Consider the following 25,187-nt stretch of genomic DNA (forward strand, 5'->3'; position numbering starts at 1 on the left):
AAAACAACCTATTAACATTAATTTAAAGTTTCTTTATCGCAAGTATTAACTTTAAAATAGAAAAAAAGTTTCAAATCGTTTTTTCAATATATATTCTATTTATAAAAAACAATACCGTTGCACCAACCAAGCCAGAAACCCTTCCATTACACTTCCATTGATGATACTAATATGAATTAGTTTTTATCACATCGATCGGAAAATTTGCACACATACTTTTCTTCCCAAGCAACTGCACTTTTGTCTTATTTGGAAAAATTATCAAAAGCGTGTCCTAGAATGCAAAACTTTTGTATTTGATGAAATAACTCAAAATTTGGCACGGATAATTTTCGAAGACAACGCTAGAATATCCAAACAAAATTCAGATCGAATCAAGTTTCTTTATGGACAATTTCTTTTTTGTTGAGATGATTACAATTAACGGTTTTTCATGTTTTTGTTATTTAAAACATTCTGATAAAATAAAAACTTACTGCACATATATGAATATGTATCGAAATCATCCAAATCAATCGTTTGCTCTCTTTGCAACAACTAATTTTTGCACTTCACTAATTTTTGATAATTAAGCTCCTCAAATTTAGAGCTTTTATACAATAAATTATTAAACTATAATTCTTGGTGCGGAACATTCATTTAGCACTTTTGCCACGCTAGGATAGTCTTGTTTAGCACATACGACTTATTAGTAACGTGTTCACCTCTGTTATTATTATTATTTTTTAAAGCTTCTTAGTTAAGTATTAAAAAAATATGTTGGTGAAGCAGTTGCGTAAAGTGTTGATAAATAACACCATTTATAGCCAACATGCGGTAAAGGTGAGTATTTTAGCGAATGCGGGTGGTTTTTGTTCAAAAAAGTGAATTAGAAATAGTTAAACAAATTATCATTTTAAATATACTAAATAAATGTGTGTATTATGTATTAGAATTGTGCGTATGCCAATGTTATAACTGCTAATGTCAAAACAATGTGAACTTTTCGCCGCGAAGTGCAAAAATCAGCTGAGGCCATAAACACATGTGTATATTTGTATGTAGTTGGGTAGTTTCTTTTGTCAACAGCTTACCGATGTTTTTTTTTATTGAAGACCCTTGGTGGTTTTGATTTATGAATACTTAGTTGTCAGTTTTTACTAAAATCCATATATTTTTTTTACAAAATGTAAAATAAATTATAATGCATACATGTGTGCATACATATATAGCACCCTCGCTCTCTCTCTCTCTCTCTCTCAATTCGCAGGGGGCAATCCGGTTGTTGTTTTTGCAGCGATGTAGTTATTTTTGTTTATACCGCCGTTTTTTGTAACAGCGCTGATTTTAAGAGAAATGAAAGGGCTAATATAAAGTTTTTTTTATACCCTGAACATTCATTCAGAACAGCATTCTTAGTTTGCCATGAAGTTTGTAACAGCCTGAAGGAAATGCCGAAAACCCTATAGAATATAATATATACATATGTAAATGATCAGCAGGACGAGCTGGGTCGATTTCGTCATGCCGTCTGTCAGTCTGTAGATATGCGAACTAGTCCCTCAGTTTTTGAGATATCTGAAATTGTGCACACGTTCCTTTCTGCTCAAGAAGTTGCTGATTTATCGGAACCCCCGATCGCGGACCACTATAGCATATGGCTGCCACACAAACTGATCGATCAAAATCAAAATTCTTGTATGAAAAACTGTGTTATTAGATATCTTTACGAAACTTGGCAGGCGTTATTGTTCAAGGTAACGGTATAATCCCTGAAAAAAATTCAGAACGGACCACTATAGCTGTCATAAAAACTGAACTATTCAAATTAAGTTTGCAATGGTCTCTTTTGTACTTGTGAAGGGTATTATAAATTCGGTGTAACCGAAGTTATAGTTTTTTCTTGTTTTATATGAAATATTTACAAATATATATACATATGTCTATGTAAATATGTCAATGAATACGGTTGAATTAGTTTAAGCGTATGCCATATATAAATTTAGTCAACAGTTTGTGGCCATAACGGCATTTGCATATAAATATTTAAATTAACATCTCAGTTATCAGTAGAACTGTCGTTTTGGATTATATTATATAATGTAAGTGGATAGTAAAATATCTTGGCATCTTTTGTGTTTATGCACATCTAAACATTCATACAAATACACACATACACATATAAAGGTGTATATTATGATTACGTACCCTCATCATTTAATTAATCTGATCTACTTAATTATGATTATACCACAATCGAGCTTGACACAAGACCTGCGTAGTAGAAATGTATTCAAAACTTTTGTCATAAATATCTCAAATTATTAATTAATTACAAAGCGTTACAGTTACACCTGAACGGACCACTTTGCAGCCAGCAGATATTTATCTATTGCTATGAATATTTTTCCGCACTTAAAGTTGCACAAATATAAATAGCTCAATAAACAACCGCTACTTAATGATAATGAACTTATAGAATTTCCGTAATTATGTCAGGTGTTAGCTGCACGCAATTGTTGTAATCATTACGTTAAACATGTAATGCAACACTAGGAACTAGAATTTCCTGTTTTAAAATGCTTTTCATTGCATATTTTGATTGCATATTTATTTTAAATATTTTTATAAAACTGAGCCGAGTAATTTGCAACGTCGTTGGAAGAAAAATCCAAAATTACAGTTCTGATAGTGTGAAAACAGGCGTAATCCGATGTTAACTCCATCCACTCTCCATATAACCGTTATGTTGAACACTACTAAAAGGGCGATAACTCATTAAATAAATTCGCCATAAATGTTAAATTTCGCAGATATGTAAGTATGACGTCTAACGTTTAAAATGGTCTAAAGCAAAGTATAACTCATCAATATATCGAATAAGTGAACCTGAGAGCGGAATAGCAGCCAATTTGTAAGTTATAACAATAAACTTAGCTGACATATTTTCCTAAATAATGTGTCCTGGTGTTAAAAATGCGTAAAATCGGGTCAATGCTTCTCATAGACTCCATGTAATTAACATAAGGATTTTCAAAGTTCCGGCTGAATTAATACCATATACATAAGTGTAGCGGTAAATTTGTGAGTTTTCTTAATGAAACTCGGATGGCATCTTTTGTTGGTCTTGATGCCAAAAATGGATAAAATCGGCTTAATACTATCCGTAGCCCCCATATACAAGTACATACCTAATATAAGAATTGTAAAACTTCCGCTTGTCTATATACCGGATATAAGTGAACGTATAATACTAGATACACTATTCCTTAATTTTTGTATACATACATACTACAAGTATATACAATTTGCCGACACCTGAAATTATTTCTCCGACTTTGATTCTTCCAAATTGCGAGGGAAAAAGATCTTCGGTTACACCTAAACTTACCATAGTTTGCCATACTAGTTTTCCATCCAGTTTTGGTCCTTCAGCGAATTTTGGTTTTTTTTTCGTTCCGGTTTTTTTTGGAACGCCATTCACTAGATTGCTGCAAAATTTGCATATGATGAAGCTCAGCTTCGTTTTCAATAATCTCTTAAAGGATCTCTACTCGACGTCGTTTTTGCAAAAAATTCAGGTATTTTGGTAGGAGTCGAGCATTGTCATGCTTCATACTCAAAACACTAACCAAAATGTGTTGAATCGATCCATAAGAGTATAAGAGTTGTTGAGATCCTCTGCTAAGTCTCTGATGTCAACATGCAGATTTTCAAGCGCTGTTTCTTTAACTTTTTCGATGCTATCGTCTATAACGGTGGTCATCTTTCGATGACTTCACGACCTTCGCTGAATGTTTTGTGCCACTCAAAAATACTTATGCAACATTTTCAACAGTTCCGTAGCTATCCCTCTATTTAATACACATCATTCCAAGCAAATTCATTGTTAAACTTTTTCTATGGTAAAAATCGCTAGACAAACTTTTCGCGTCGTAAACAAACAGCTACCAAACACACACAAATTGACATACATACATATCTATGTATAGGGATCAAACTTCACACGGCCATAGCAAAAGTTTGTACCCGTCTAGTCTATCAGTTTATATGTCATGATCATGCCGGGTCATATTTGATCAGCTGTACAATAAACTAGACTTCTTAAATCTTATCAGATCAAATTTATCAATCAAGCTGGGTTATCTTGTTAAACATAATGTTAAGCGTTTGGTTTATCACAAGTTTAGATCTTCGAAATATTATTTTCTCATGCTTTCAGCTCATTGCCTGTTACTCCACCAAAGTTAAGACAGATAAAATCTTCGAAAGTGCCGCTGCGGCCGTTGCGGATATACCAAATGGCTCCAAACTCTTATTCGGTGGTTTCGGTGTATGTGGCATACCTGAGAAATTGATTGATGCATTGCGGGATACGGGTGTTAAGGATATAACTGCAGTTTCAAATAATGGAGGTTTGTACCGATTTACAAACAATTGTTGTTGTATGCTTTAATTGTCTGAAAAATTGCTGTAGTGACTGTTCAAACCGATAACTGATATATCTCTCTTTTTACAGGCGTCGAAGATTTTGGCATCGGTATACTTATTAAGAACAAGCAAATCAGTAAAATGATAGCTTCTTATGTGGGTGAAAATAAGGAATTGGTACGGCAATACCTCGCTGGTGATTTAGCCATTGAATTGACGCCACAGGGCACAATTGCTGAGAAAATCAGAGCTGGTGGCGCGGGTAAGCGCTAGTGGATTAGAATAAATATATATACATTAGGGTGGTACTCTAAAAACTAGGTTCTTAGATACCACTAAGAAAGTTTCTTCAGGTATGAGTTCCTAATTGTAACGAAAATCCTTCGCCTTTCAGTTTTCTATTTTTATACTCTCGCAACATGTTTATTATAGATTATATTAGATATTTAGAGAGAAAAATTTCGCATCCAATTACATGATTTTTAAAATAAATAAAAAATTTTCAAGTAGTTGGTAGCGAAATTTGAATTTTTCTTATCTGATAATAAGAAAAAAAGCAAACTGTTAGGCGGAGCACCTTTCAGTTACAATTAACAGTTCGTACCTGAAGAGAATTTCTTAGAGGTGTCTAAGAACCTATTTTTCAGAGTATCAAGCGAAAATTAAATATTCTTGTCTTTTTGACGCACCCTAATATATGTACATAAATGTATATTGAATATTTATTACGAATTTTTCGCAGGTATTCCGGCATTTTTCACGCCCACCGGTTATGGAACGCTCGTGCAAAAAGGTGGCGCGCCCATTAAGTATGGAAAGGATGGAAAGATTGCGGTTGCCAGTAAACCGAAACCCGTGCAGACATTTAATGGCAAAGACTATGTGTTGGAAGAATCAATTTTCGGCGATTACGCGATTATAAAGGCGCACAAAGCTGATCCGTATGGAAATTTAAGTGAGTGTATACTTATAATTAATGCAAAATTATTTTATTTTTTTTTTTATTATTAACATTTTAAATAACATTTATGATTACAGTTTTCAACAAGTCCGCACGCAATTTCAATGCACCGATGAGCCGTGCAGCTAAAGTCACCATTGTTGAGGTTGAAGAAATTGTACCAGTTGGTGCACTAAACCCCGCTGAGGTGCATATTCCCGGCATATATGTGGACCGTATTGTCAAGGGTAACAACTATAGGAAACGTGTGGAACGGCTGCGTCTGCGTGATGATGGCGCATCTACAAAATCTAGTCCCGGACAGGAGTTACGCGAACGCATTGCCAAGCGTGTAGCTTTGGAGTTCCGCGATGGCATGTACGTCAATTTGGGTATTGGAATGCCAGTGCTGTCTTCAAATTATATACCAAAAGGCATGAATGTTATGTTGCAATCTGAAAATGGTATATTAGGTTTGGGACCGTTCCCAACCAAGGAACAAGTCGATCCCGATCTAATTAATGCTGGCAAGGAGAGTGTTACCGTTGTGCCTGGTGCATCGTATTTCGGTTCCGATGATAGTTTTGCCATGATACGTGGCGGTCATGTCGATATAACCATACTCGGTGCGATGGAAGTGTCGGCAACTGGCGATTTAGCCAATTGGATGATACCCGTGAGTAGTTAAAGAAGGAAGTATGCATTTATGACTTAAAAAACAATTTTCATTTTTCCAAACAGGGCAAGCTTGTAAAGGGCATGGGTGGCGCTATGGATTTAGTAGCCGCTCCGGGCACCAAAGTCGTTATCACAATGGAGCATAATGCCAAGGATGGTTCACCGAAAATTTTGGACAGATGCACATTACCTTTAACGGGTCAAGGAATAGTTGATCTGATTATTTCGGAGAAGGTTGGTTGCAAATAAATTTTTTTTTATTTTATAGTTTTGTGCAAGAATGATAGAAAACAACATTGCGGCTTCCAAGTATAAGTGACGTCATAGACTATTGAATGAAAATAGGCAACAAGAAAAACTGTCAAATTGTAAACAAAAACGTAAACACTTCTATAGCCTATAACGTACCCGCTACAATTTTTTTTTATTCTTGGTTACATGCGAAAAAAGTAACGGTACAAAATTTTAATCATTCTTGAGTTTTGCCAACTTCTACTGTATAAAACCCGTTATAATTTTATTTTTTCAATTCTTTTAGGCCGTTTTCACTGTAGAAAAAGGAGTGGGCTTGACATTGACTGAAATCGCCGACGGTTTCTCGGTGGAGGATCTGAGATCCTGCACTGGCGCGCAATTCGAAGTTTCGCCCAATCTTAAAAAGATGGCTCAAATCGATGAAAACTAGTGATTATACTGTTTGCCTTACTCGTGCAATTTTTGTCGTGTATTTGTAAAATAACAGAATATTTTTGTAAGAGTTCGTTTAAGAAAAAAAGAAAAGAATTGTCAAAATAACTAAACTTAAAAGTGATACGTCTGCATTTATTTTACTAAGTATATTGTATTTGGTATTTTACACGATGTTAAATAAAAATAAAATATATACTTTTTACCACCATTCACAATGTTAGCTGTTCGAAGAGAAGAGAGTGCATAAAATTTCATTGTAAATACTAGAGAACTTTTTTTGTAGCAGAAAATTGAGGGTTATATCCAGTTGTGAATTTCTAATTTTTTTAGAATATTCTCCGAAATTTTGAAGTTGATCCGGCACATAGTTTTGGAGATAGAAGTGTATTAAATTATTATTAGTGTGAGAAATTTTAAATTTAGTGTAATCGGCTACCAAAACTTCAAACACGACTAGATCCACACTTTAAAGTGTAAATTTTTTAACAAAAACCGACTTTTTTTTTGGAAACCGCCATTTTGTCAAAAATCAAAATTTTGACTAGTACTTGGATCATAAACTGTATGCATCTGAAAATTTCATTCATTTTATTAAAGAATTTTCAATAATTATTGACTTTATTGCTGGTGTCTGGAAATTCATTGAAGGCGTGGGAACTTTTTTTATATCAGCAATCTCTCGAGTCGGATATATTCTTTATGTAACATATTTTAAACCAGGAATCCAGAAGTGGTCTCGATGGTATTTTGGCTCCATCACTATATGAATATGGCAGTCTACTCAATGGATTCCAATCGTTTGTTCGATTCGCCATTCTACAGCTAATTAGATAGATAAATAGATATAGGGGGAAAGATGTGCACCTATTGTACCCTCTGAAATTCTAACTGGTTTGAAGAATTAATTAATTTAGTTCCAGCTACAACTTCGCATTTCAAAAATATGTATATGCTCTGTTGTCTCGGGTTTTAGCTCACAGAAGCGATAAGTTTCATCAGAGCTAATTGCTATTCTGTACATATATTTGCGTAGTCTGTAGTGGCTTGAGAGAAATTCGGTTATTATTCTTAAGTTATTTGTACTAGATGATATAGTATATTTAAATCTTCTGGTGTTGTAGCTGTCCATAAGTTGCTTCGTTTGTCTTATCATGTTTTTACTACACCAATACCTATATCTTATTTTATTTTCTTCGTTTCCTAGTTTCTCTTCAAACATATGATTGCCTATTGGTAGGAAAGGCTCAGGCACCATCGGCGAGAGCGAGGCTGCTTCTCTCGCAAGTTTGTCTGCTATTTCGTTTCCTTCAATACCAGTATGTCCCCGAGTCCGATAGCCGAACTTTATTTCATTTGTTTACTGTATATTATTTCCTGATACAGTCCCATACCATGTGCAGTTTGGCTGTCACTGCAAATTATTATATGTTGCTTAAGAGTTCTTCTTTTCTACGAATACTTCTGCTTGAAAAATGTTAGGGTATTTGTCTATAGTTAATGATAGTTTTTTTTTTGGGACCATAATACCCCAGGCAATTCCTTCTGAAATCTTGTATCAATCCGTGTATCACACTTGTTAGTGTCGTTTTATTTATTTTTTTGTCTGCGTTTGATTCCATGATATATATTCTGCTAGAGCTGAATTTAAAGTTGAAATTTTTGTCTTCGATATTTCATCTCTATTAATCGTTGGAAGTTGGAGTTCTTTTTTCTCTTATTTCTGTTGACATAAGCTTTTCCTTTCCATACTCGCATCTTACATCGTTGTTAATATGGCTATCTTCTGTGGAAGTTCTATAACGTATACAGACTTTAACTTTAAAAGGACTTTGAGTTGCTGTTATTTGTGCGGTAGTTAACTTTAATGTGTCGTTATGGTTTGTCATACAATTGTTAACGAGGCGGGCTCTCGTTAATTCAGAACACAAATCGATGCGGTTGTAGCTTTAAGCGAATGAGAGCCATCTAGTCTATTTTACTTGCTATACAATGGGAAGAGTTCCGAAAGGTAACACTAGCAGTTAAAAGTACGTTGGCTTTGAAGCACATCACCGCATTCCGTTATAACTTTGACGAATATTAAAAAACGCGTGTTGAAATGGTTTTGGTTATAATAGTAAGAATAAGAATAAAGTCGTGGTTTTTCGTTGTTATCTCACTGCTTTTTCGATGCTTTAGAATGCTGTAATTTCTTAACAAGATTTATTATTATTTTACTTTAACTCAATAATGTACTATGATGCATTAGTTTATTAGCTATTTAAGCTATCAATTTATTTAAAAGTGCAGTATAAATAATAAAATATATACAGAGATGTGGCAGGTAAATTGCTTTCAGAAAGTATTTAGCTGTTCAAATAAATATGTTCTAGCTGAAAAACAGTTATATATATGGTTTAATTTTGAACCACCTAACGCAAATTCTGAGCTCTGGCAGCCGTTAAGTAAACTTAAAAAATTTCAGCGACTTTCGGAAAGCATTTTACTTACAACATCTACATAATTGCAACATAATGCAAAGTAAATACACATTTTAGCTTATAACTTTACTCATATCTTTTAGAGTTTTCGATTGTTTAGCCGCTTGCAGCATTTGTTTATTCAACGCTTGGAAATTTTCGATTTTCTTCATTTCGTTTTCACTGCGACAAATCGCACAAAATTGTGAAGTCAGCAAATGGAGCGGACTGCGAAAGTAGTATATTTTACTAGTGGTCAGTAAGTTTTTCTTGTGTGCCCAACAATGAAGAAACCCCTCGATCAATAGCAATATAAAACACAAGCCAATCGAGAAGCAGAACAAGGTCGGTATAAGCAATATTTTATAAGTCTCCTTTTGATAGCCAAAAATGATATCCTGTAGAGAAATGTGTATGCTTTATTATTTAATTAATTAATTAATTTTCTATTTTTTTGCGCTTGTTGTTGCTAAATTCAACATACATTTCTTACACCGTCCATTTTAATGAAATCCTCTTTCTTATAGAGCTGATGGGACTTCGCTTCTGCTTCACCATCCGTAGTTGTGCTGTCTGCTGTTGCGTCGCAGTCAGCGTGGAGGTTCATCTCCTCCACTTCTTCGTTGTTAGAGTCACAAAGAAACTTCTTCGGTATTTGAAAATTATTATGCTTGACATAGCGAACCTTTACTTTTGTTTCGTTTAAGGGCTCACCAGTTTCCAAGTCCAAAACTTGTTGCCTTACATTGGTCAAATCACGGTGGATGTAATGGAGTTCACCCGTTTCCGAGTTCTAAAAATAATATAAATTACTAGCTTTTGCTGCGGCTTCGCTCGCTTTGAATGTCTTAAATAAATATCAAAGATTATTAACAAAAACAAATAACTATATACATTGTATGTAAACGAATACTACAAAGCCATGGTCATCTTCTTATTGGTGCATTTTTGTTTTGTAACGTTTTGTAAGTTTTTTGACAAACAATCATATTTGCCAAACTCATTTTTTTCAATTTTCAGATTTGTTTTATAAACAGATATGATCTGTCAGAAGAATTTTTTCATAATTATTATTATTAATATCCTATGTCCTTTCTAATACTAAAAGACATAGGTGTACAAAGTTTCATGACAATCGGTTACGTGGTATCGGCGTGAAAGCTTAACAAACATACTTACATTCACATTTATAATATTAAGTAAGGATAATGAAGTGAAAATTTTAGTAACGGAGTTCTTTTCCTGTATCAATCGATTTTGTTCTTATGGGCTGCGCGTTTTTTCTGACTCGCAAGTGCATATAATCCCTTAAGGGACGGTATATGCTAATTTCAAGATCTCCATGTTCATCACTCGTATGACGCCACTTTAGAAACAATATCTCAAAAAAACCAAAATAAAAAACCAAATTTAGGAATAAGAATTTTGGCGGGAATGTGCATCCTTGAATAATGCTACTAATACCTTCTGTGGAAATGTATCATGGCTAATTTTCATACCGCAGAGGCTGCATTCGTTTAGTGACGTTCGTATTTATCACTTTATCGATACTTTTCTATTATTGCTAGGCCTATCAGCAATGTTTGCCTAAATCTTTTGAAGCAGTGTATTTTGATTTCGGTATAACCCTTAAAGGGCTATGGTGTAGTTATCTATCAGTATTATCAGTCTTACAGATAAACGACAACCAAATGTTATTATGAGATACGTAGTAATATACTTAACAGTTATCAAGGTGATCAGTTAGTTATAAATACGTTTAATAGATAAGTTCCGACATAAAATACCTATAGTTCATTTCTAGATAAGAATGTTTAATTTGTCGTAATCACTCGACAGATATCGTACGTAGTTTGTATCTCAGAGAAAAACACAGATGAGGAGTCCAACATATAATATTATTAGGTCTAGCTCTCTTTAAAGAAGCTTTATATTAACATTACAACTGGATTACATGTAACATATATTGATATTTTGGCTCAAGGCCGTCGGTTTTTTGTGTGTATGATGGGTAGATTATGATTTTTTTTCCTAATTGTATTGGCTCTTCGGCAACGAATTTTTAAGTATCGATGGAGTTTGTCTTCTTTTTTATTTATCAAGATAACTTCATGAAATTTGGTATGTATAATTGACCAAGGCAACACTACAATCTCCGTACAAATTGTTCAGATCGGACCACTAAAGCATAGCATCTGCATACAAACTGACCGATCAAAAACAAGCTCTTGTCTGAAAAACTTTTTATTTGTGAAGGATATTATAGCTTCGACGCCACTGAAATTAATATTTTTTCTTGTTTTATACTTTATATGAATTTATAGGGTTCTCAAGGTTTTTGGTCGACGAAATCTTGAAATATTATTAAAGCAGTTTGGATCTGTTCTTAAAGGCGTTGAAACAACGAAAGATAGAGCTATTTTCTTAAATGAAATGAACGAATAGGTAATGCTTTTTAAAACCGAGGTTTAGTTGTTGATTGGATCATCTTATGTATGTGTAGTTGTAGAAATCTACGAAGTGCAGCTAAGAGCTATTTTGCTTTAGTGGAGTTTTCTTTTAATTTAGTTATCACGTTCGTCTAGTATATTAGATCTTTAGAATTTTCGACAATAAAGATCGTTAAGACCACTCAAACTTATTGAGCTCAGAATAGACACTTCTTATGACTATTCTTTACTGTGTACTTTCGAAAAATACAAAATGATGTTTAGAACTTCTTCAAAAGTCGCTTTAGCCATGTGGTTTGAGTAAGTGACTGCCAATCTATGGCTCTTAGGTGCAAGCAAGTATGATAGAGATAGTTTCGACCATTGTTGGGTTCAAGACTTGTCCAAAAAATTTAACATAGAGAGAACAAAGCTTTATTACGTAGCGACAACTAAGGTTAAAGCGCGCAGCGTATTTGTGACATGAGAAAGCTACTCGTCGCAATCAGCTGTTCGGATTGAATATCTACATTTCTAACATAACAAAAGAAGGCTTACTACTTATTTTAAAAACAGCTTGGCGAAACATCTGCCGACGTAAAAGCTGCTCTCTATACAAGTATATAATGGGTTTCGCATGAGTTAAGCGGTCAGCACGAAACCGGTGTCTCATAGCTCGCGAAAATTTTGAGAATATTCAGCGGCTTCTTTTAATAACCAACAAGTCTCTACTATGTGAATCATTTTCAATTATTTTTTGTGAGTATTTCTTTTTATGGTTTTTATAAAAAAATTTTAAGGTTCTGTCTTAAATGCGGGGGTTTCCATTAGCAGCAGTGTGTCTCACAGGTCGTTTAATATATCGGCACATGTGTTTGTTATGTATAATTTATTTTAAGCAAATTGTGCAAATAAATGCCTGTAAACACGTCTTTATATGTTATTTTACCTGTATGGAGTAGACCATTTTCACCGCCTTATCGCTTTTTAGTATTTTTGCTGTTTTTGCGTGTTGCTTTTTAGATTTTTTGTTATCTTCACCACAGGTCGTGCCTCTTCACCGTTTCACCTGTTAAATGTACAATACAAATAACAATTTGTATAATTTATCTCGTATAAGTGGCTTAACTGATCTAGTCATATTTTTTTTGATAAGCTAAAAATATGTTTTATATAAAAAAAAACCAAAAAAAAAGCTGCATATTTAAATTACATTTTGCTAACACATATATGTATATGTATATATATATATATATATATCATGTATATAGATATATCTATAATATATCTGATTTCTTTTCAATTAATTTTGCGCACAAATAATACACGATACTGCGGCGGGAAGATCAGCAGACAGACTACTAGCGGCGCAGTAAACTTCTCTTTAGTTTTACCCAGACGTCATCGTTGTTTTCTATCTGTGTAATACTACTCTTTCTCCAATTTTTAAAAGGTCGCAAAATGCAAAAAAAAAAAAAGTTTATAAATATAAACAAATGTATGTAGATATGTACGTGTCCAATATCACCGGAATGCCGTTCTCAACTAAAGAACTGTACTGCCGTTGCGTTACTGTGGTGAAGTTCGCTTTTCGACTGGTTTATTTAACAAGCTCTCCCATCAAACAAATTTATCACTCACCGCTTAATAATATTACATATATTCGTAATCTATAAGCACATGTATGTATGTGTTTGTGTATTTATATAATATATCTTAAATGTTTTAAATACTTCGGACGCTGAACATTTATTTTTGCAGTGTTGGAAAGGTTTGTTGCGACATTTCGATTATATTTCAGGATTTCGATAGTTATTTTACGATATTTGTTAAAGAAACATATTAGATTTTACCGATTTTGTTAACTTCGATATCAAAATAGATGAAACACCTGACTCAACTCTTTCGATGGTTTTTGTACAAGTTTTTTATTGAAATATTTACCTCATTTCTAGCTTGATTCAAAATTTCCATTGCCGAAATTCTTTTTCCACTGAAAATATTAAATTTTTGACTTAATTCAAGCGTTTTGCAATAATAGTACTTAGAAGTGGTGGAAAACTATCTTGAAATAGTGTTATTTAGAGATCTGTTAACACTTTCTAAACATTTGGTATCACTTTGTACATTTCAAGGAACGGCGTGTCTCTGGAAAGTACCTACTATCCATGGAAATTATATAACCCGAGCTTCTCTTGATGGTGATTCTTAATCAGGAAATTTTGTTCATTCTCAGCTTTCTAATTCGTTAAAGTCTTCACATAGTTTCTACCAAAAATTAGTCCCGATTCTAATCAAATCTGTGCAAATTAAACGGGCTTCACGTATATGTTATTAGCTATTGATGTCTGCCAAAAAAGATAAGATTATACTTAAAATTTGTATGTCCCTTTTCTCTTGCATATTATGTAATAATTATAAAACTAATGCTTTCTGTTTGTCGTATTCGCTCTGAGTCACTGAAGTGCGACAGTTTGTGTTATCGACTATAAATATTCGTAGTTTGTGACTCTAAAGCAATTATCAATAACTAAAAAAGTACCAAGTCACCATTATTTCTAACTCTTTTCTTCAAACAGTACACAAATACTGACCTATTCGTACTACCCGGCAGTAGCCGTATGTTTGAATGACTTAGTTTTGAAAAACATAGAGTCATTTAGTTTATTATTCAATGTTTTATCGGAAATAAAAACGAAAAACAAAACGTTTATGATTTGGCAGTTTGTATGGCAGCTATAGGCTATAGCTGTCCGATATGAACAATTTGTTAGAAGATTGTAGCGTTGCCTCAGACAATTATCTGTGGCAAATTTCTTGAAGATAGCATTTCAAATAAAAAAGTTTTCCTTACAAATACCAGATTTGGATACATCAGTTTGCATAGCCGCTACATACATGCTATAATGATCCAATACCGGCGGTTTCAACAAATGAGAGCGTATATACAGACAGACAGACGGATTTGTCTAAATCGACCCAGCTCGTCTTGCTTATCATTTATCTACATATAGTATATTTTATAATGCCACCAACGTTTCCTACTGGGTGTTACAAACTTCGTGGCAATCTTAACACTAGAACTACGAAGATTTACCATATACCTATTTTATATCTCTCTCTCTGAAAATTAGAAGCGTAAGAACAAAATAACCTATAATATTATTCTATATACAAATTTAATAAAAATCATGACATTATCGTAAAATATTAAATGGGAATAAAGAGGAAATGGTATAAATAAATGATGCAACCGGTCATTTTGACCGGTTCATAGTTCTAGTGTTAATATATGTACTCTGTTCTGGGTATAACTAACTGCAACTAACTAACTATTGTAAATAAAGAGGACATTGACTTGAATCTTTTTACAATCATTCCCACTTAAATCTAAAACACCTCTTGATTTACGACAACCTTTTTGAAACATATCTAAGCCTATTAGCCTGTTTCCCTCACCTCAGATACCGTATTAACAATTTTTATCCCCTACACAATTCGATCTGATAAGCATAAGCCAAAGATCAATCTCACTAAGTTTTAATTGTTGGTTTGGAATCATCCTTAAAGAAAAGGCAAAACTTGTGTATTCGTCCGTTCTCTTTTGGTAGAAACGATGATAGTGTTCTTTACATCAAAATTTCAAAGAGTTTAGAAACATTGGATAATTTTCTGCAAGTTTCCAAAGATCCTCAGCCCCGCAAGCCAACTATCGATTAAATCACTATTTATTTACCCAAGAATGCTAACAGAAATTTCTGTTTCTATGAGTTTTTTATGGGCCAATTGATAAATCTAACCGAAACTCTAGTGTTCGTGAGATCGTTCAATCCTTTCATACGCCTATCGTTATGTCGTCTCCACTGCTTCTTCTTAAAATTTTGATTAGAAATAAATGAGCTTCAACAACAAACTTCCAACTGTATCTACTAGCTGTAGTCGTAAAGTCAGCAATAGCTGTTCTGTGACCTATTCATTACTAATATCATGATCTTTGGTGAGATTATATGTATATCAAAGTAATCGATCCCTTAATAGCTGCTTTCAAACCAGGCGGCGGTAGGCCGCTGGGTCCTCAATATGTGGAATCGTTCCACTTATCTTTAGTGGCCCATTCTTGCAGCAGCAGTATTAGTAGTAGCAAGTAGTAGTAGGATTACCTTATTGGAACTAATCATATGACTTTGTGAATTATACCAAGTACCGTTCATGTTGCTAGAATCCTGTTATAAAAATGTTCTGTGTTCAGACATTTTTGAAGCTTTGTTCCGATGATAAGACATGTTTACCATATGTACATATCTCGGATATGTTACCTAGTAAGAGTTTTATATAGTTCTCACCCACTCCAGCTGGCATTGTACGTTTTCTAATTAAAAATTAAAGTATCTACATGTGTATTTACGCATGCTAATACCCAGGTACTTCTGAAAAAATTCCCAGCATAGCGCTAAAAATTGCGCGTCAGTTAAGGAAATGTACTCAATAGTGAAAGCCTCCTCTCCATAAAAGCTTCAATGCGAAATGAGCGAGATACCCTAAAGAGTCTTCTTATCAAAAGTACTAGAAATCGTAGCAAGTATCTACTACTGTGTAAATATCACAAAATTGAATGCAATTTACACTGTCTGCCATATTTAGTTTATTGGGGCAATAATATAATATCTAGTTATATATGGAAAGTACTATCGTTTAAGATTAGATCCAATTTTTAAAAAAAGGCATATTGTAATTGCTTTCATTAACATTAATCAGAACTAGAATCCGCAATCAGAGAAGCTTTACGTTTCAGTGTTAAGTGACGACTTTAACAGTACCCAGTGTTTGGCTGGTATCTATATATTATAGTTCTGATTTAATATGTTCCTCTAAGGATATATATATTCCATTTAATTAACTCTCGGATACATGAGAACGTGGCTATAAAGATCTAGAGAAATATAAATAAAGCTTTCTTAAATTTATAAACTATAAGAATAAAATATAATTATTTTATAAAAAAGTAAAAACAAAATCTTTTGAAGTTTCATAAAGAGTACTTTTGCTTCGCTCTTTTCATACATACAGTTATTTAACAGTGAAAAAGAATTTGATTGCACCGTTTTATTGGTGTTTTCTTTACGAAATGAAGTGAGTTGAAGAAATTCGAACGTTTTCTAAATTTCAAAAATTTTAATACATATATACATATTGCCAAAAGGTCCTTCAAATCCAAAAACCAAAAAAAAATTGTTATTATTATTATAGAAGAATACAGGTAATCATCGAAGGACTTTCACAAAAAAAAAACCTTATTTGTGAAAAAATTTACATTTCAGAGTGGCTTAAAAAATCGAAATTATTTCGCAAAATTTTATTCCTTAGATCATCAATTAGCAAATATATTTTTAAAGGTCGTGGGAAAATTTCGTCGATCGATCGAGCCGTTTAAGAGCAATTTTCCGGTTCTGAAAACAGTGTTTCGCAAAAAACGCGTTTAAAGTTTTAGGACGAAACTTTTCGCCGCATTAAACTTAAATTTTCGCGGAATATTTTTAAATATGTGTACAAAATTTGATTTGAATTTTTGAAATTCGCAAGTGATATAATCCTTTACGTAGTGCTCTAAAAAATTATGAATAGTAATTATTTTTAAAATTTATCAAATAAGTATCGATAAGTTTCAATTTTAATATTTAGTGAATTTTGAGAATCTTAATATGATTAGAAAACAATATCGCCAAAGCCTAAGACTCTGCGATTTATAAATATCAAAAATATCGTCGATATCTGTTAGAGGACATAATTCTAGTGGTCAACTTATGCCGTGACAATGTTACAAACATCTCAGCACAACTTAACCTAAAAAACTTTAGCTTAATCGCTGATTCAAATATTTTTTCGTTTGATTTTTGCTTTTGACGTGTTTTATTAAGATCCTTTATTAAAAATGTTTATGTGAATCGTATGGATCTTTCCCTAAATAAACCTCCCCAAGGTTTCAATAAAAAAGTGGTTTCAAAGGAAGAATGAAGTATTATTGTGTTATGTTATTATATAAACATCGAATGTAAGGAAAATGTTCACCGTAATAAAGCTATCTGAAGTTTTTCTTTAATATCCTTGATCATTATTTTATAGAGGAACAGTGACAGAGGTGATTGACAAACGAACTACTTTCAATGAATTAGTGCCTATTTGGTACTTTTTTTTTAAATTAATTAAGAAGTCCAACGGGACGGCTTTTCTATATATCAACCAGTAAATACATATATAAGGTTAAAATTCGCTATTTGCCACACTTGATAACATAACATAAGTAAAAGAGAGAGTTCAACATTCGTTTTTCCAAGACCGAGGCTTAGACTGAAATAGAGTTTTTGAATATCATACATTGACACATGGGCTACAATTTATCAAACTATTTTCTAAATCCTTATTAAGTCTCACTAATTTTTTCATTAAAAATCATCATTTCTCAAAATAGTGCAGAAACCGACACACATCAGAATGGCCAATCCAAAACGAACGGCACAAATGGACACAATGTAGTTAGTGCTGATGATGATTATGATCCGCATCTACATCGCAATGTACAAAATCCCACTACGTAAGTGTTTGCAGTATATTACTAGGCCGAGCCTTGAAAAAAATAGAATTTATTCAAAATTTATATATAGAACTTTGCAAACATTTGCGCACTTCCTGAAAGCCTCAATTGGATCGGGGGTTTTAGCAATGCCTAGTGCCTTCGCAAATGCCGGCTACGTCACTGGACCCGTACTGACGCTAATCATTGGATGCATAGCTGTACATTGTCTACACATATTGGTCAGTAAGAGAGTAAATTTGAAAAACGCATTTATTTTTAAAAACAACTGAAATTCGAAAAATATATCTGAAAACTATAAAATATTTTATATTCTAGTGATTTTTCTCATTTTTCACTTGTTGTGACTCTATTTTTCATTCTCACAGATAAACTCCATGTACGAGCTGTGCAAGCGTAAACGTGTGCCATACTTAACGTTTTCCGAGGCAATGACAATTGGTTTGCATGAAGGCCCGCCTATTTTCAAATGTGTCTTACCAATAGCAACGTATGTATGTAATGCTTTCAAAATTATTTATAGCTTAGTTTTTAGCTTATATAGTATAAGCTAGTGCGAATAAGTGTAACCCTATAACATATTGCTCTTATCATATCATATCTTTTTTTAAGAGAAAATACGTTAAAGAGCACATCTTTCCTGTCAGAAGTCTAAACTCATTTCTTGGATGCTTCTTCTATATATGGAAACTCATTTATTGGATGCTTTTTCTATATATATGTATACTTGTATATATATATATATATATTTGAAAAAGATTTGGTCTTTTACTAATTCCCTCGAACTTTTTCAGTATATTCGGCAATTTTCAAGGTTAAGAAATTGAGCACATTATCATTATCAGGTCGGAGCTACAACCGGGTGTCGGGTCGAAAAGACTTCGCCAATCGTCTCTGCATTGTGCACGACGGTGCCAGTTGGAAATTTCAAGTTTCGCCAGGTCTGTATCCACTTGATCCGTTCATCTGGTTTGGGTCGTACTTTTCTTCATCGGCCACCGCGAACAACGTTTCGTACATTTTGCGAGCTGGAAAGTTTTCCTCCATTCTTTATTGCCGAAGAGCTTATATAGCTTATCATTCCATCGAAGCCGATACTCTTATTCGACCATGCGTAGGGGTCAAAAATCCGTCGGAGAAGCTTTCTTTTAAATGTTCCTAAATACTGCTCATCGCTGTACGTCATATATGACTTAAGAGCGTTAGTTTGGTAAGAGTAATTCTCCGATTGATTTCGCGGCTGACGAATTAATATTTATATTGGAATCTACATAAACGAAGTCTTTCACTACCTCCAAGTTATAACTGTCAACAGTGAACTGATATCCAAAGTGTTGTGCTTTGTTAATTGATACGAGGTATATCGTATTCTCCTCCTCCATCTATTTGTTTCGCTTCTTTCTCTAAGCTTGAGAATGCTGCACACACCACCCTGTTGTTGCGGCCGACTTTGTCATACTCCATCTTATTTTACTTGTTTTTAAATTACCTTATTCCATGCTAAAGAATATATTGTAGTGTACCTAAATGTGATATGTATTGTACGGTGTTCAATTACAGTCCACTGGTTGACGGTTTTCTCGCCTTCTATCACTTCGGTATCTGTTGTGTGTATGTGGTTTTCATAGCGGAGAGCATCAAGCAGATTGTCGACGAGTATCTGGTGGTTTTGGATGTACGGCTGCATATGTGCTTCATATTAATACCGTTATTTCTGTTGTACAGCATCCGGACGCTGAAAACTTTGGCGCCTTTCTCAACGTTTGCCAATTTACTGCTCTTCGTGGGTGAGTAAGGACACAATACACTCGTTTAAATTTGTATACGTATAACTGTTAACGTGCTTATTGATACAGGTTTTAGCATTGTGCTTTATTATATTTTCGCGACATTGCCGCCGATTAGCACACGCCAACCGTTCCAGGTTATTTCCCGGTTACCCATTTTCTTTGGCACTGTGCTGTTTGCTATTGAAGCCGTTGGTGTGGTGAGTTACATATACACTTGTAGTTTCGTGGAGCTTATATGACAATAAAGTATTGACAAGAGTTTATTTGGTTTTCTTTTTTATAAAATAAATTTTGTTTTCCTAGATTCTTGCTATTGAAGAGAAAATGGAGAAACCCAAGTCCTATATTAAACCTTTCGGTGTGTTGAATATTGGTATGACAATTGTGCTCTCTTTGTATATTCTACTGGGATTCTTTGGTTACTGGGAGTACGGTGATGACTCTTTGGGCAGTGTGACTTTAAATATTCCACAGAAAGCAATGTAAGTTTTTATTTGATATAAATTTTAATTAATACAGTGAATATATATATTATTATATTAGCAAGAAAATATAAAGATCAGAAGTCATATATTTTGGAAGTAATTACACCAAAAAATAGGTCAAATTGTGCCAGACTAGATTATTGTATGCCAAAGAAAGTTGGTATTCTGTCTCACTTTTCCCAAATGAGGTAAGCATGAAGTTAGTGTGAAATATTGTTCAAGAGAGGCAAATCATTGATATCTAACGCGTCTACAATGAAGTAGGGTTATATTAGCCCAAAGTTTAGGAGAGCTTTTGATAATTAATTTACCATTTTTTGACGGCTATCTACATTTTTCTTATTTTATCATTCGAAAAATATTAAAAATAATTATTCTCAAAAAACGGTCTGGTCAAAATCAAAGTACAATTCCGTAACTGTGTATATATACGTTTGCGCTTTTCAAGTTTAATTCAACTAGCTGCTCCAACTGTTGAACATAGCAATCTGTAACCTCTAAAAAAAACACCGATTCGATACGAGAAAGCAACCTAAGCTAAGTACAATGAATACAGCAGAAACTTTTTCCAAATTTTTCCTCAAAGACTTCCGGTATCTATAAGTAAATCTAGTCTGCGTATTAACCAATAAGTATCTATGATCCTGGGTCTTAAACTTCTGCATCTATAACAACAAAAAGATTATGCCGTATTTTTACGATCGAATCTAAATTGATTGCTACATAATAGCTATTGTAATTGAGCTTATTAAATCTGGTTTATATTTTCCTGATAAATTCCGATGATCTTTATATACCATATATTCTTCAGATAATTTTTACTTCGTAAGTACTTATAACTCTTACATCTCAGTTTAGCTCAGGTCGCGAAGATTATCTTCGCCATCACCACGTGGATTACATATGCATTACAAGGTTACGTTACCGCCGATATCATTTGGAATAAATACCTTTTGAAGCGCATAAAAGATACCTCCAAGCATGTGCTTTATGAGCTTTTGATACGTGCCGGCATTGTTCTGCTGACGTGTAAGTAATTATAAAACAATCACTTTTCCCATTTCATTTATAGTCGCAATAGTCGTATTTTATACCCCCACCTAATTGGTAACACGTAAGTCTCAGCCATAATTATAAAATAACATTTAATTGTCGGTAATTAAATTTATTATCTCGTACATATTTTGCAGTTTGCTTCGCTGTGGCAATACCGGATTTATCGCTCTTCTTATCGCTCGTCGGCTCATTTTGCCTATCTATACTGGGTTTGATTTTCCCCGCCTTGCTGCAAATTTGTGTACAATATGGCCTGGGATATGGCGTTTGGAAGTTGAAATTGGTGAAAAATCTTTTTTTAATTGCATTTGGCATACTTGGTGGCGTCATTGGCTCATACGTTAGTATCGTACAAATTATCGATAGTTATAACACGTAAGGTCGATAACTGTAAAGGGGAATGATGTGGAATTAATTTAGTTGTTAATGAAATTGTAATGTTAAGAAATGAAGTATTATTTGCTCTATAGTAAAAGAAAAAAATTATCTAAAAATAGTATTTTTTCTAAAGTGATTCTTTTTTGGGTAAAGTCAATAATGTGCAACGAAATTGTGTAACGCAACAAAATTCCATCACGAATGCTGTATATGTGTACATAGATAGCACAGTTCTACAAAAGCATGCAGATTTTAACAAAGTTATGATTTTAGCAAAAAGATTTAATAAGAGCAGAGCTTACAAAATCTTTGATAGTGTCATGAATTGTAAGCACATGTTGTATATACATATATATTATATATATTCAAAATCGATCTTATATCTAGGCCAACAAAACCGCTGTAGACTTGTGTGGTATGTGCCGAACCATTTTTGATGATTCACTTTTTGTGAATTGTTTGAGGATTTGAGATTTTATTGTATCCCATTTTTTTTATGGAAAACAATTGATAAGATAAATAAACAGTAGAATTTGAATACCGATCTAAGGAGGATATGGTAAACATCATTGTTGAAAATTCTTTTAAACAGAGTTGCCAACTGTCTAAAAAATTTAATTAGATAGAAATGAAAGTAACAACAAATTATAAAAAAAAAACTTTCCAACTGAAGAAGACTTGCAGTTGAAAATATATTCCAGCAGATTTGACAACTGTTTCGATTTTTTTATTCAATTAAATCGATCAAATAAAATAATTTTTACATTTTTCAAATTTCTTCGAAATAGCTGGACTTGATAATTTCGTTGGACCTTATTAGATATATTTGTCAGGTAATAATCGAAGGAATAAGGTTTTTGACAATAATTTCGATTATTTAAGTAACTCTGAAATGTATTTTTTTGTTTTTTGCAAAAAACGACATTTTTTGGAAGGCCGTTATTTTGTCAAAAAACAAAATTTTTACTAGTATTTTGATTATGACCTATATTCATGTATTGTAATAATAAATTTATTGTTTGATTTTGGGATTTGAGATAATTTTAGGCATAAAAGATTTCCTCACCGCCAGACACCTTTTATCTGAGGCCTTCTTGGAGGTCTTCCTGGAGATCGGCTACGGGATCAAGGAAATTCAAAATGTTTTAAAATGATTCACCGATTGTTAAAATACAGTGCACATTGTTAATTTTTATGTTTTAAATAAAATGCCGCTTTTCCGACTTGCAAGTTGCTATAATTTAATTTAGTTAATGCAATTTATTAAAAAAAAATTTTCAAAGAAAAATTTTTAATTTTATTAAATATTAATTATCATATAATATAACTTTAAACGTTTTTGTAACTTTTTGCTTACAAAAATATATAATTTTTCCTAATTACAACTACGCGGTAGCCACGGCGTATGATTAACTTTTCTACCAATTTACTTATATAAATACTTTAAAGCACAAAATGATTTCATTGAACACTTTGCTATTTAAAATATTTTCCATTTATCGACAAGGACTTCATTGCAGGTAGGTTGGTGAGTTAAAAAAAAAGAAATTACTGCAAAAAAACAACTTTAAAGAAATGTAATTCTATTTAAAGAGCAATTTTTTTCCTTTGCTGATTTTCGTCAATCACCGTTACGGTAGTGTGTACACAAGTAATAATAAATTTCCATCATTTTCAGTCTTTGTATGCCTCAAGTTTCAATTGCAACTGTTCCCTTTCGATCCAAGATAAATGGGTTTTACGCAAGGCCAATCGATTCGATATTCAATATTTGAAGTGGTTGCAAGAGGCAAAGTAACAAATTGGAAAAGAAGGCAAACGTTGCAACGGTGCTGCGCTCTGGGGTCAAACAGTCATACATATATTTTTGTAAGTAGCACCACATTCAACCAAACAAATCGATAAGTGTGTGAAGAAGTATGCACGCATGTATGTATGTTTGGAAATATATGTGTGCATGCAGTGACATCTCGCTTGAATTGCGCCAACATTTGCCGCAAGTTCAATTGCCGTAGCGCACTTGCTCAATGATAGATAACCAACCGGTCAGCTTGCGTTGACAATTCCATTACTGCAATGGCTACTTGTTCGGCTCGTTCATTTGTTTTTGTTACGGCTACACTTTTACACTCGTCGTGCTTATTTTTCCGTCTCTCATTTAGCCAACCGCTTAATACTTGCACGATATTTCCTCAGGCGATTTTTGATGTAACTTTAACAATGGAAAATCGATCAACAAAAATACTCATATTTCAGAGATGAAAGTGCTGTGGGGTTCGGTGCTATTGTTGTAAATATGAACATGGCCGCATATGAACATATGCGTATATTGATGTATGTTTGTTTCCGAACACCCACTTTGAGTTTTTGTGTGGAAAACGTGTTTTTTATAATAAATAATAATCGCAAAAAATCGATTTTTTAATCGGAAAACTCAATTAACTGAATTTTTCATTTTGTTTATGTTATACCATAAACTCGAGTTTATTGCTTATATTGGTGTTGAACATAAAACACTGTTTACAATTGTCGAGTTTATCAAGCAAGCAATTTTCACTTTGTTCCGCTTGTTGTTATTAATAAACACAAAACCTTAAACTCGAGTTAATGCTATGGCAAATCGCAGTTATTTGCTATCGTAAACTTTTAATTAACACTGCTTTACATTACGCTCATATTTTTTCATAATATCGGGTTTAAAGTTATTATCGGTGTTTAACATTAACTCAAAAATATCGAGTTTGCCACGTAAATTGGTTTCTTTTGTACTTTCACTACCTGCTATAAAAAATTGTTATTATTGATAAACACAAAACCTTAAACTCGAGTTTGTAGTAAAAATGGAAATTATTTATTCTTGAGAATATTTGAACACTACTTACAAATATCGAGTATGGTATATAACTATTCTTTTTTTTTGAAAGCTTTTAATTAAGAGTGTTTTATGTTACATGCATTTCCACAAACTCCAGTGTTACATCTCGTACTATTAAAGAATTTGAATAAATTATGGACGATTACGTTCATATATTTTGAAATTAAACTAATTATGATAATTTTCTTCCAGAATTAACTGCCTCACTTGCCAACTTATAACGCCGGTGTGACTTGTCGATTAACGGCATATCAAAAATCTGAAATGACGCTTTAATAGGAGCTTTTTGGCTTTGTATTCGTAACTATATTTACTGAAGTTCATAAATTCTCAGTAACACCGTTAATAAACTTCTATTTATTCCTCCCACTCTACGTAATTAATACCTCTTTTTCAGGACCTCCTGTA

The 25,187-nt window shown here is 33.2% G+C and overlaps 3 protein-coding genes across 6 annotated transcripts; 2 read left to right on the plus strand and 1 right to left on the minus strand.

Annotated features, from left to right (window-relative positions):
* The first annotated feature begins 621 nt into the window (after positions 1 to 621).
* SCOT (Succinyl-CoA:3-ketoacid CoA transferase) lies at positions 622 to 6,926 on the plus strand. Its single transcript, XM_014234002.3, has 7 exons — positions 622 to 822; positions 4,202 to 4,394; positions 4,499 to 4,672; positions 5,153 to 5,365; positions 5,449 to 6,026; positions 6,092 to 6,262; positions 6,567 to 6,926. The coding sequence occupies exons 1-7, from the start codon at positions 757 to 759 to the stop codon at positions 6,711 to 6,713; spliced, it is 1,542 nt and encodes a 513-aa protein (XP_014089477.2). The 5' UTR covers positions 622 to 756; the 3' UTR covers positions 6,714 to 6,926.
* A 2,036-nt stretch (positions 6,927 to 8,962) lies between these two features.
* Positions 8,963 to 13,273, minus strand: LOC106617042 (uncharacterized). Of its 4 annotated transcripts, none has more exons than XM_014234009.3 (4): positions 13,121 to 13,273; positions 12,556 to 12,675; positions 9,662 to 9,970; positions 8,963 to 9,575 (listed from the first exon to the last, which is right to left on the minus strand). In XM_014234009.3, the coding sequence occupies exons 2-4, from the start codon at positions 12,571 to 12,573 to the stop codon at positions 9,252 to 9,254; spliced, it is 651 nt and encodes a 216-aa protein (XP_014089484.2). In that variant the 5' UTR covers positions 12,574 to 12,675; positions 13,121 to 13,273; the 3' UTR covers positions 8,963 to 9,251. The 4 variants fall into 4 exon arrangements, with proteins under 4 accessions (XP_014089484.2, XP_014089487.2, XP_014089486.2 ...); XM_014234012.3 differs by having other exon boundaries at positions 13,001 to 13,143; XM_014234011.3 differs by lacking the exon at positions 13,121 to 13,273 and adding an exon at positions 12,924 to 13,063.
* A 3,102-nt stretch (positions 13,274 to 16,375) lies between these two features.
* Positions 16,376 to 23,134, plus strand: acs (arcus). Its single transcript, XM_014234006.3, has 9 exons — positions 16,376 to 16,736; positions 18,073 to 18,195; positions 18,266 to 18,416; positions 18,564 to 18,685; positions 19,756 to 19,982; positions 20,052 to 20,182; positions 20,289 to 20,467; positions 21,324 to 21,499; positions 21,661 to 23,134. Exons 1-9 carry the CDS (start codon positions 16,732 to 16,734, stop codon positions 21,903 to 21,905), a joined length of 1,359 nt encoding a protein of 452 aa, XP_014089481.2. The 5' UTR covers positions 16,376 to 16,731; the 3' UTR covers positions 21,906 to 23,134.
* The last annotated feature ends 2,053 nt before the right edge of the window (positions 23,135 to 25,187 follow it).

The sequence above is a fragment of the Bactrocera oleae genome, chromosome 6 (assembly GCF_042242935.1).
Source record: "Bactrocera oleae isolate idBacOlea1 chromosome 6, idBacOlea1, whole genome shotgun sequence".
Classification (NCBI taxonomy): Eukaryota; Metazoa; Arthropoda; class Insecta; order Diptera; family Tephritidae; genus Bactrocera; species Bactrocera oleae.